This window comes from Cydia fagiglandana, chromosome 23 (assembly GCF_963556715.1).
Source record: "Cydia fagiglandana chromosome 23, ilCydFagi1.1, whole genome shotgun sequence".
Classification (NCBI taxonomy): Eukaryota; Metazoa; Arthropoda; class Insecta; order Lepidoptera; family Tortricidae; genus Cydia; species Cydia fagiglandana.
This window is the reverse complement of record NC_085954.1, coordinates 8,089,392-8,101,896: the sequence shown is the minus strand read 5'-3', so window position 1 is coordinate 8,101,896 and position 12,505 is coordinate 8,089,392. Positions and strand designations below refer to the sequence as shown.

General features: G+C 37.4%; 1 protein-coding gene across 1 annotated transcript in view; it reads left to right on the top strand.

Moving 5' to 3' along the window:
- LOC134675935 (sex peptide receptor) overlaps positions 1-2,590 on the top strand; it is a 389,420-nt gene extending 386,830 nt beyond the window's left edge. Inside the window, exon 7 of the mRNA XM_063534280.1 lies at positions 1,221-2,590. Coding sequence (XP_063390350.1) covers positions 1,221-1,769 — 549 coding nt within the window. The 3' untranslated portion in view covers positions 1,770-2,590. The remainder of the gene's footprint in view (positions 1-1,220) is intronic.
- Positions 2,591-12,505: the final 9,915 nt, after the last annotated feature.

Genomic DNA, 12,505 nt, shown 5'->3' with positions numbered 1-12,505 from the left:
ATATGACTTAGAGATCCAATTCACATCTAATAGATATCTTACTCTATCTAGCGTAAAAGTGACATTGGTTGCCCGAATTGCGCTGCAAAAGAGAACTACGGCTCGATTCGGAAAATTAATTAGATTTCTACTAGACTTCAACAAGTTACGATATGGATAATTTAAAGATATTTATAAGAATATTTATAAGATAGATATGTCATATTTGACGTTTCCGCGAATCTGGAGGTCCTTTTGAACGATTTCGACAATTTATGACTTAGATATCCAAGTCACATATAGTTGATATCTAATGTAGATCTAGTTGATCTCTAAATCGTCTCTAGATCTTGTGATTATCTCGAAATCCGAATAGGCCTGCTAGTTGATATCTAAACTATAACGTCTATAACGTATCTAGAATGGATCTAGTACGTGTCGTCTCTTGTGAATATCTTGAAGTTCGAATACGGCAGTATGTAATAAACAAATCAAATGCATTGAAATGGGTATAACTCGTGCCACTCGTGGCATGCCAGGCAGCGTCTGGTACGAGCACTGTTCTGTATTCGATCGGTAGTAATTTAATTTAATTTACATTTTAGCACGCTATAGGCAAGCTGAGCGATTGACCTACGAATAAAAATGGTAGTTTTATAAATAACCTAGGTAATATTTTGTAAAATACGACTTGGATAAACAAGTAATTACATTATTTACCTACTTATTAATTTGGCTAACACAACTCTATGTACTTAAACTTTGAACAAAAAGAAACTTTGACATGCAATCGGGTCAAATCATGCAAACTAAATTAGATCCACTGCCCATTATTTGATTGAGCTGAAACATCACATACGTAAATTCGGTGACAATACAATATGTACCATTGAGTTGATCTGATGATGGACACAGGAGGTGGCCATAAGAAATCTGTGATAGAAGAACGCAACGTGTTTTGGTCTGTTAAAGTACAGTCGGCGATAAAAGCTTGTACCAAAAATTGTTTTTGACGTGATAACGTCTAGGTAAATCGATGAACACCGGTGGCATGGACGAAAAGTCTCACGTTGTGGACATATCTCCATGGTAACGTTGTGGACGAATCTCCATGGTAACCTTACGGCCACGTTTTCTTATGACGTTATCACGCAAAATTATCGTCCGTAAACGTAAACCGACTTTACAGACAACCATATTTTTTTACACAAGAAAACTCATTCGTTTTGTTCTTGTTTCAGATACAAATAGCTCCATGGGTGCACTCTCTCTCCCTGGACGCCTATTTCATCTCCTACTTCGGCTTCCGCGTACTCTTCGTCCACCTCATCCCCTGCACATCTCTCGTGGTCCTCAATATCCTCCTCTTCAGGGCCATGCGCACCGCTCAACTCAACCGACAGAAACTCTTCAAGGAAAACAGGAAGTCAGAGTGTAAGAGACTCAGGGATTCCAACTGCACAACCCTGATGTTAATTGTCGTTGTCACAGTCTTTCTTCTAGTAGAAATCCCTGTCGCCGTTGTCACAATCTTGCACATTATATCTAGCAGTTTAGTCGAGATTTTAGACTATCACATTGCGAATATTCTCATTCTTATCACGAATTTCTTCATCATTGTGTCGTATCCCATCAACTTTGCTATATACTGCGGCATGTCCAGGCAATTTAGGGAGACGTTTAAGGAGTTATTTATTAGAGGAGCGGTTACTAGTAGGAAAAATGGAGGTTCTAGTAGATATTCCCTAGTTAACGGCCCTAGGACTTGCACTAATGAAACTGTGCTCTAGATAATTAAGGAGATATTTTGTATATAAACTGTGCTATTTCCACTGATAGATTGTAGATTATGTTTGTCTATTTTATATAGCTATAATAGACATATCAATATGTAGAAATTTTGGCGATTTTTTTGAGCGGCCTTTGTGTTAATAAAATATCTATTAATAGTTGTAGCGCATAAAAATATTGAATGTTGTAATTTTATACATTTTCAGTTACTTTTTTGTGACTTTGGCAGTTACCTGATTATAAAATATTTAGTAAATAATTGTTGTTTTTATGTTAATGATCAGCTAATGTCAAAGTCTGCGAATGGAGAGCCCCCGTTCACAAAAAGTAGCAGAAATTATTGTAAAATATAGATGTTTATAATATTGTTTTCATTTATATCTGTAAATATATAACTATATTTAAAATGTAACGTTTCTTATATATTGGAAACGTATAACGTTGTAAAAAGAATATGTAGATGTATTATTTATGTAAAACATTATGAGCTATTCTGCCTGATTCGAACTTTAAGATACGTCAAATATTACATATAGATACGATATGGATTAGATTATTATGTCAGTTTCAAAAGTGATTTGAAGTAACGTCACCTTTGACACTGACATATCTAATCCATATCGTATCTGGACGTATTATTTGACGTATCTAAAAGTTCGAATCGGGCCGATTGTATTACACACAAAATATATATAAATGTGACTTCTGTGCTTATTTGACTGTGCGTTGTCTAAAATGGAATGAATTTTGTATTAAGGACCATGGCGAATTAAAACATCATTTAGGTTCACTGTAACTGAATAAAGAATTGTAATTATTACATTTTGTTTTAATCTGTAACTTCCTTGTTAAGTAACACATCGGATATAGTCAAATTTATCAATAAATAACAGAAAACTATGTTCACCCTTTTCTTTTGGGTGCTAGTACTAGTGTAAGACAAAGATAGTATGATTCTCTCTATGTTTGAAATGAGACAATCCTTTGACAAACTATATCCTCGAGCATTTTAGGGTGGTTTCAGACTAGCGTTTTATACCCGCTATATAGGGTAATTCGTCCAAAACCTAAACTTAAAATGAATTCTATTCTCCTATAAATAGAATTTATTTTAGTATAAGATGGTTAGTTATTAAAGAGTGGCCAGTTATTGAAACCATAACTAAAATGAATTCTGTTTATAGATGAATATAATTAGTTTTTAGTTTAGGGTGGCCAATTATTATCCGCAGGCCGGTAATTGACGATTTACCCTAGCTCGTTTTTAGAAGCGCGTGTAAAATAGGCGCGTATATGTTGGCGGCCGATCATAAGATCAGGCAGATCGTAATGTTCCTGTGTATTGTTTTGAGGATAGTCGCATTAAACCAATATATAGGTAAGATAGGTTCGTTAGGTTGCTTCAGATGCCCGAAGGACAAACTGCCCAGAAATAGGAGCCGCGTAGCGGGGCTCCGTCGACTCAGGGAACGAGTCAATGATTTTCACGTTTCACGATATGCCTAGGAATTTCACGATATGCCTGATCTTACGATCGGCCGCCGACATATAGACCAAATGTAGCGAAATATCGCGTAATCGAATCGCTCGCGTGGTCAAAGGTAAGATAAGAGAGAGATAGACAAGTAGGTACCATCGCCCACACTGTTAACTAACAGTTCGTAAACCTTATTACAAAAGGCATAAGGTCCACAATTAATTTATGATTATTTGTACTTGTCACAGTGATAATCAATATGAAAGTCGCCAGAGACCTCACAATTGTCACTGTGACAAAGTACAAAATGGGTCATAAATTAAAACTTTCGACTGGTAGTGTTAAGAGTAAAAACACCAGAGCACCACTTATACTAATATTTATTAAGGAACACAAATATGAGAGTTTAGGTCTTAGATAATATGCGACCCAGTTCACGCGCAAAACCAATAGCTACAAGATGGACGGCCTCTTCTAGTGATGTGAAATACCGATAAATGATAGTTCCGACGCTTAGTAGGTACCTACTAAAGACTAAAGGCCCAATTCGGATTTTGAAATAGATATCTATTAGATATCTTTTAGACATCACCAAGATACGATAACGATATGTTTAAGATCTAACCTGTCAAATTTGACATTTACGTGATTCTGGAGATTAAATACTCTTGAAGGATTTCCACAGGATATGACTTAGAGATCCAATTCACATCTAATAGATATCTTACGCTATCTAACGTAAAAGTGACATTGGTTGCCCGAATTGCGCTGCAAAAGAGAACTATTTGATATCTAAACTATAACGTATCTAGAATTGATCTAGTACATGTCGTCTCTTGTGAATATCTTGAAGTTCGAATACGGCAGTAAAAGGCCGGTAAAGCCGTGAGCCTTGTTAAATTATCATACTAATCTAACAAGCCTCAGATATTCGAGGTTTTCACACGTATGTTGTCGAAAACCCGAGAGCAAGGGTCACTAATAGGCACGTGCTCGGGGCAAAGTTCGTTAATACGTGCTCATACTCGACCAAGGAAATTAATAAACTTGCAAATGTTATTACTAGCAAGTCCTGCCTAGTTTGAGCGATAGCTAAAGCTCACAGACTCCGTCGGTTGGGCGATCTTGAGAGAATGGATTAAAGGCCTGCGCAAACCGGCGGAGCGCAGCGCAGATCACTTTGAAATTATCAATGTATTTTCTTCCCTATTTCAATTACCTTCAGGTATAGGTAAATTTAAATGCTTTGAGACTAACCTCGGAGCATCACGGAGGATTGTTACTCCGCGGCATCGAGGAGCACGGTAGAGGATACCGCGGCGGTAGGCGCCGGCATGCAGCGGCATCCCCCGGCATGCGCCGAGGCCCCCCGAGTGCACCGGAGTAGTGCACACTATTCACTAAATCCCTTGTGATAGAGTACAGGCGGCGGCATGCCGCGGCATCCCCCGGCCTGCGCCGAAGTGCTCCCTGGTGCGCCGCCCACCAGCGCTTGGGCTCGCGGGCGCTCGCGGTATCGTGGGGGATTTTACCTCGCCGGTGTGTGCTGCGCGGCGTGAATCCTCCTCGGTGATCGGCGCTGCGCTCCGCCGCTTTGCGCTGGCCTGAAGATCGGAACGTCCGTGCGGAAAGGAAAGAGTCGTGTAATGTAAGGGAGCCCATACATTTCACGACTCTTCTCTTTCCACACAGACTCTACATTATATAGGTAAGATGACTGAAAATAAATTTTATAACTAAGGTAAACGTACTAGTGCTCGACATGCTAATGCCCAATAGATGACACCTTGCTGTCACCTCTATTGACAAATGACTTAAGTTTCAGGATGACATGTACTGGGACCGCGTCGAGCACCAGGACGTTTACCTTACTACTTGACATTATCGACCTCACTATCAGAACTGCTTACAACATAACCATACTGTTTGTTTAAACAATTTGCTACATTCCCAAACATTTCTGTTATATGACATGATTTCTGTTATACCGGGTGTGGCCTGTAATAATATATGAGCAAAAAATTAAACTGTAGGCTGTACTCCTCATACTGACCAACATTTGTTCAGCGACTTTTAAAAATAACTTGTGGTTTGATTTTTAATACACTTTAAAGTTTATTCTAAGACGCAATGTATTGCGAGTTATGTTTAAGAGCCCTTCAACGTGCACACTAGCGCCACTACTAAATTATCGTGATTATTTAAATTTCACGAAAGATATTTAAAAAAGGAGGCCGCTACGGACTGTATTGTGTATTTAAGTACCTTTTGTATACATCAAACTAGTTTTTATGTTGCTGGATTTGTCAATCTATGCGTCCAAAGTATAAACGGCCGTTTTTGTTTTGAGTTCCTAGATTATTATTTTAGATTAATTATTTTCAAGTAATTATCGGCATCCAAATTGCCATACAGCTAATATTACGGAAGCTAGAGAGTACTTAAATTAATTAAGAATGCAAACGTTTATACAGACCAAGACAAGTCTGCAACGATTTTGATAGCACACGCAGTACAAGTGTTATTTTAAACGAATTTGAATAAAATTCCGACGACCGAAAAGTCTAATGCTCAACAATTTTCAGCTAATTTTATAATATATATTTTCAGATTAACCGAAACTCTATTTTCAACTCCTTCTGCTTTTAATATTAGTTGTAAATTGTTGTTCTATACAATTTTCATGAAGCGCGATACTAGAGAATTCTAGATAAGTATCAAGTAGCGGCACTGATAATTCCGCTACTCGATGCTAGATGCCGACTGCAAAAATAATAGTCGTTTTTGTACCAAAACTGATGTACGGAGTGAGCACTCTATATACCTATTTTTTTCTCTATGGTCACAATGAAAAAATGGTATCGTCTTCGTTTCGTCCCATTCGTTTTTCGTCAAGTTCTTAAATTGGTCCTATTCTGCTTTCGTCACTAATTCTACATGAAAGCCACCGACGATTATGACGAATGTAGAATGAGTGACGAAAGCAGAATAGGACTAATTTAAGAACTTGACGAAAAACGAATGGGACGATCCAAGACGATACCGAAAAAACGATGATCAACTCTGGTCAACTTGGGACTCGAACCCACATCCTTGGATTGCCGGTCCAATGCGTTACCAATTCCTAAGCTTTATAAGTGTATATGTCGCAGTCAAAAGTGTGAACTGGTCAAAAGAACTTTTAACCGACTAAAACAGGCAAAACTGCTTTTGACTGAGCATGTTGGTCAAAAGTAGTTTAATTCCGCTACTCGATGCTAGATGCCGACTGCAAAAATAATAGTCGTGTTGGTACCAAAACTGATGTATGGGGTGAGCACTCTATTCTTACTACCAAAGACATTATCGTGACCACTTTGATAAAAACTCGTATCTTGTTCTGTCAATAAAAATAAAAATGTGGTAACTATGTATGGTATGCATACAGAGCGTTTTAACATTGAGTAGCAGTGCGAGATACGAGATTTTTTGAAAGTAGTGACGATATGTAACTTCGTATAAGATGAATAAAGTGTAAGGAAAAAACGTGCCTCGGAAATAAAGAAAAAGTCATTCTCGGATAGATGCCGCACACACCTTTAGCCTATGCTCGGCTAGATGATGTAACGACACCGTTTCATATTTAACAATTTTAACACATAGATATGAGTGAATGAACATGGATCAAAATGATATAAATATAATAAAATCATTTATCCATATATATACATTTTTTTGATAATTTTATACGTTTTCATTTTGAGTTTTAGTCGTGTGTCGATAGATGGCAGTAAATTTACTGTGACTACAAAATTCACAACAGGACCCCTCTATACTATCTATTCTTTTTGTTACTACCTACCTATATTTCTCTACGATTGTGACTGACATCTGTATTTACAATTAATAGATTGTAATAATGTGGTACGTCCCACAATAAGAGAGGAAAATATATCATTTAACTTATAAAGAATTCAGCTTACCTAAAAATAGTCTCTCCACATGAGGGCGTTAATTCCATTACGCCGCCACTAATACATATTGTATTATCTCGTATGAGTCCATAAAGTATATTGTTATTCGTTTACGATCCACCCCCTGCTAAGCACGTGTTATAGACGGTCATAGACTAGGAATTCTCTAGACCGAGTTTAGAGCAATTATTTCATGCAACCGATGATGCCAAAAATGCGGGGGTGCGCGGGACGAGGTGAGCGAAGTGCCGTGCCGTGATTGGTCCGTTCAAAGACACTTTCGACTCGAACATGGAGTAAAATTACCGTATGCGTGGCAGAGGGGGTAGCGCGACTATGCTCAGTCTAGAGGATGTTTTGTCTGTGTGGACAGAATTGCGTGTATTACAGAATTTATAGAAGTATATACCGTAAAATATGCCCACTTTGCCTCCTATCGGGTAATGTGCTCACAGTTTTTGTATAAAAACTATACATTACCTACCTCATTTTGTTTTAACATTTTTGACATGATATGATAGTAGTGATCAAATTGAGTCTGTGGTAATTTTTTAGGGTTCCGTACCTCAAAAGGAAGAAACGGAACCCTTATAGAATCACTGCGTCTGTCTGTCCGACCATTCCCCCCCCCTTTATCTCTGAAACTACTGGGTCTAAAATGTTGAAAAAAATACTCAAAATAGTACTTTACCTACAGATGACTGGAAAACCTATTAGAAATGTGCAGTCAAGCGTGAGTCGGACTTATGTACGGAACCCTTGGAACGCGAGTCCGACTCGCATTAGACCGGTTTTTATAAAATTAGATCTTTATTAACTACAGCTAAGTTTAGATTTTTTGTTATTATAAGAGTTACACACTAAAACAAATTCCGTACAAATAAAACCTCCTAATTTTTATCTTATATCAATTACAAAATCGAAAACAATCAGTCGAAGGTACATAGAATACCTCTATTAAATTGTGTAATCATGTGAACGGGTTCCAGCAGGCGTTTTACATGACATTAAAAGTGACACTCCATTTCCAACTGCAGCTGCAATACTGTTCATTTTACTATGGAAATTGACAATGACGCGTTTCCATAGTAAAATGAACAGTATTGCAGCTGCAGTTGATAATAGAATGTCACTCTAACGCTCCCCAAAGGGCCTCTACATTTTGGATCTATATCCCCACACAGGCGTCTGATGGCACGTGGGCGTAGGTCGGAGGATATTGAGGGAGTCGGAGACAAACCAGCGTGTGCTTCTTATGGTGTATATTCGGAAAGTGGGATGAGTAGGTACATCACAAATTAACTAGCCTAAAATAATTAAAACTAATTACAGCGCCACCTATGCACTTTGTAGGGAACTAAGTAGGTACGTTATATAGATCATTAAGCCATCTAGTGATTCTAGACTTCGATAAAGTACGTAAGAGGTGAGATAGATGGCGCTGTTAAATATACAATTTAACAGCGTCAAAAGACCCGGGACTATAGACCAATGAAATACAAAATGGAGATACAATAATAATGACTACAGGTCGTTGGGATTACTAGTCTCGCCTTAGTAACGCTTATTATTCAGCCAAAGCAAATCTAACATATAAACATAATAAATTCTCCGTAAACAAATCTACCCAAATATGCAATTCCAATTGAAATTGAAAAGAGTTAATTTCGCTAAAAAGGTACCCGAAAATCCTTCTATTTATATTGACACAGAATAATCGTACCACAATGAGTCTACTTTATTTTAACGTTAATTCAATAAATCTAACTTTTTTAAACAATATTTATTAATTCATATACCTACGCGTTACTGGCCTGAGTTTTATAATACCTAACAAATCTGTAATAAAAACTTCACATTAAAATAATAAATTCATTAACCTTATTGTTAAATCTACGGCATCGGCACCGCTATTATACCGCTCAGAATCTTTTTCAGGGCCAAAAAAGACTGTTAGAAACCACGGGTAGCCACGGGTGACACTATAGTTCGTTTCTTTTAGCATTAGAAATAAGGTAAACAATCTTGATGTCTTTTAATTGAAAAACACGTTTTAAAAATAAATTACGGCAAATATGTAACAATTATGAATCTAATACAATCATTTATACTCTTCTGCTTTCATAAGTAATAGTTTTTGAATTTTAAAAAGCGTTTTTCAATTAAAAGACATGTCAAGATCGCTTACCTTCTTGCAAGTTCTTTCTAATGCTAAAAAAACGTACTATAGGGCTGGCTCATTCCCAGGCCAAAGTATAGGCATAGCTGTTCAGCGTGGGAATGTAGCCAGCCTTATTGGCACTCTTCCGCAGGGGACCGACCTGGGGGACCTAAGATAGATAGATTTGTTTATTTAGTTTATACTTCATTTTAATAATAGTTTATAACTTTTATAAGTTTTGTTATTGAATAAACCCTATTATGTGGATAAGTGGATGTTTTCAAACTCAGTGAACCATCTTCAAACACTATTCTGCGTATACCTATCTAACCCGTTAAATTTGAAGCCACCCTCTTTCCCAATATGAAGAGGATTGGCTATCGAAGAGTGTATTGAAAACATAATCGAAAGACGAATATAAATAACCAAGGGTGCGTGTTTATTCGGATAGAAGGACGTCCTTACGTAATGTAGGCTAGGTATGTTATTTAGGGGTTGTGCACAAATCACGCGAGGTGTTTGATGAGGAGGTGGCTACTTTTTGATCCCCCCACCCTCCTGTATTTTTTTGGAATATTTGTTTAGCGGAGTGTAGATTTATGTTTAACGAAACCGAGAAAAAGTATCTGCTCATGGTATTTTTTCTTAGTTTCGTTCACTGTAAAAAAGTAGACGTAAGGAGACCCTTATAACCGAAACGTGATCTGTCGTGATTTTTTCGTGTCCTCCCCCCTATGGAACCTCACGTGGTTTGTGCATAAGCCCTTATTTATATTATACAGGACGAAACTTAATTTTTTAGCTTATTTTTTTTCCAAATATCTCTACATTTTGATGTTATTTGTCCAAGCTAACTCTACATGGAATTTGCAATGACAGAGTGTGACAATGTCATCGTTAATGTCAAATTTATACGAAAATATGGCGATAATAGTTAATGACAATCATTCACTTTGTTTGATATATTCAAATCGGGGCAAAGATTATGGACTTAACTTAAGAAAATGGACTCTATTTTAGTAAAAGTCTCCTACACATTAATAAAATGAGAATACAAGTCTTTAAACCATTCATAAATCTTTGGTAAATCTCTTAAAAGTGTACCATTTACTTTTTTTCGAAAATCCGTCAACTTTTGGGTTATTTCTACTCAGAATCACGAGGAATATCGATTTAAAAAGAAAAAAAATGTGTCCCATATAAAATGTCAGTTTTGTAACGCATTTTCACATACTTTTTGTGTAGACCGTTACAAAACTGATAAGTAGGGGAGACCGAGATGAGTTGTGACAGAGGAGAGTTGTGACATTGTCGATTCTAATAACTGTTAGCGAGCTCGCAACAGTGTGCGTTTGTTAGCTCGCAACTTGAAGTCACAAACGCGCGCTATTGCGACCTAGTTTTTAGTTAATAGATTCCAAAAAATCGACAATGTCATAACTCTCCTCTGTGACAACTCACCTCGGTCTCCCCTGCCCAAAATTTGTATGAAAAACAGGGGACACTTTTTTTCTTTGTCTTATTCAATAGTACTCGTGATTCTGAGTCTAAGTAACCTGAAAATGGATGGTTTAAAAAAAATGGTCCCATTTTGTCTTAAAAACCCCCAAATACAAACAATGTTAAAATAACAATGGAATATAAACCGAATTCAAGTTGTTTATCCATTTTTTTCCATTTCCCTAAATTCTCCCTAATATATTTACACTAATCTAAGATTATAGCTATTTCAATCACTATAGCTTAGGGGATTGAGTAATAAATACACATTGCCGGCATTTTGGGCGCCATTTTATGTCCGCCATAATGAAATGGTGTCGAGGGTGTGGAGTAGATATGTTTACGAGTTTTGAGAATAATATCGGTCACTTTTTCATATCGTTTCGGGATTTTTCTGTTTTAAGGTTCCATAGCCAAAGGGTAAAAACGGGACCGTATTACTAAGTATGACTCCACTGTTCGTCTGTCTGTCTGTCACCAGGCTGTATCTCATGAACCGTGATAGCTAAACAGTTGACATTTTTACAGATGATGTATTTCTGTTGCCGCTATAAAAACAAATACCCTTGGTAGGCGACTCCGACTCGCAATTATCCGGTTTTTTTTTTAATAAGATATTAAGATAGGAAGGTACTTATATCTTCTGCTCACCTCGCTCGCACTAATATACGTACAGTACGAGCGAGATTCATAAAAAGTAAAATACGTTAACGTGTACGTCAGAGTTGACATTGTCAGTGTTGACAGTCACTGTGTTGACAGTCACTGTGTTGACAGTCACTGTGTTGACAGTCACTGTGCTGACAGTCACTGTGTTGACAGTCACTGTGTTGACAGTCACTGTGTTGACATTCACTGTGTTGACAGTCACTGTGTTGACAGCCACTGTCTTTACAGTCACTGTGTTGACAGCCACTGTGTTGTCAGTCACTGTGTTGACAGTCACTGTGTTGACAGTCACTGTGTTGTTAGTGGGTAAGAGTAAAGCTATCCCTATAATAGGCAGGCAGTTCTAGACAGTTGAAATTTTCACAGATGATGTATTCTGTTGCCGCTATAACAACAAATACTAAAAACAGAATAAAATAATGATTTAAATGGGGCTCCCATACAACAAACGTGATTTTTGACCAAAGTTAAGCAACGTTGGGAGGGGTCAGTACTTGGATGGGTGACCGTTTTTTTTTGCTTTTTTTTTGTTTTTTTTTGCATTATGGTACGGAACCCTTCGTGCGCGAGTCCAACTCGCACTTGCCCGGTTTTTTGTCTTAAACAGTCAAGAAATTTCCTCAGTGCCGTTATAACAAGCCACTTTCGGGGCAAAGGCCGAGAAGCGAGGGCTAGACCGTAATTTTGTAAATATTTACGCGAAAACATTGTACCATTGCTCAAACTATTAACTGTCCTTCGGTAGACCTTATTACAAAAGCCATAAGGTCCACCGATGGACAGTTTGTATAGAAGACAATGTTTAGGACAGGAAGTGAATATTCTGTTAGCGCAGTAATTAACTGAAAATTAAAGGAAAACCGAAATGTAAGACGTGTAGGTTGTAGCTACCTCCAACACCTACCTCACAAATACCTACCTACCTACCTACACAAAGCTCTACGGCAAACACATCTAAAATACATTTACAATATT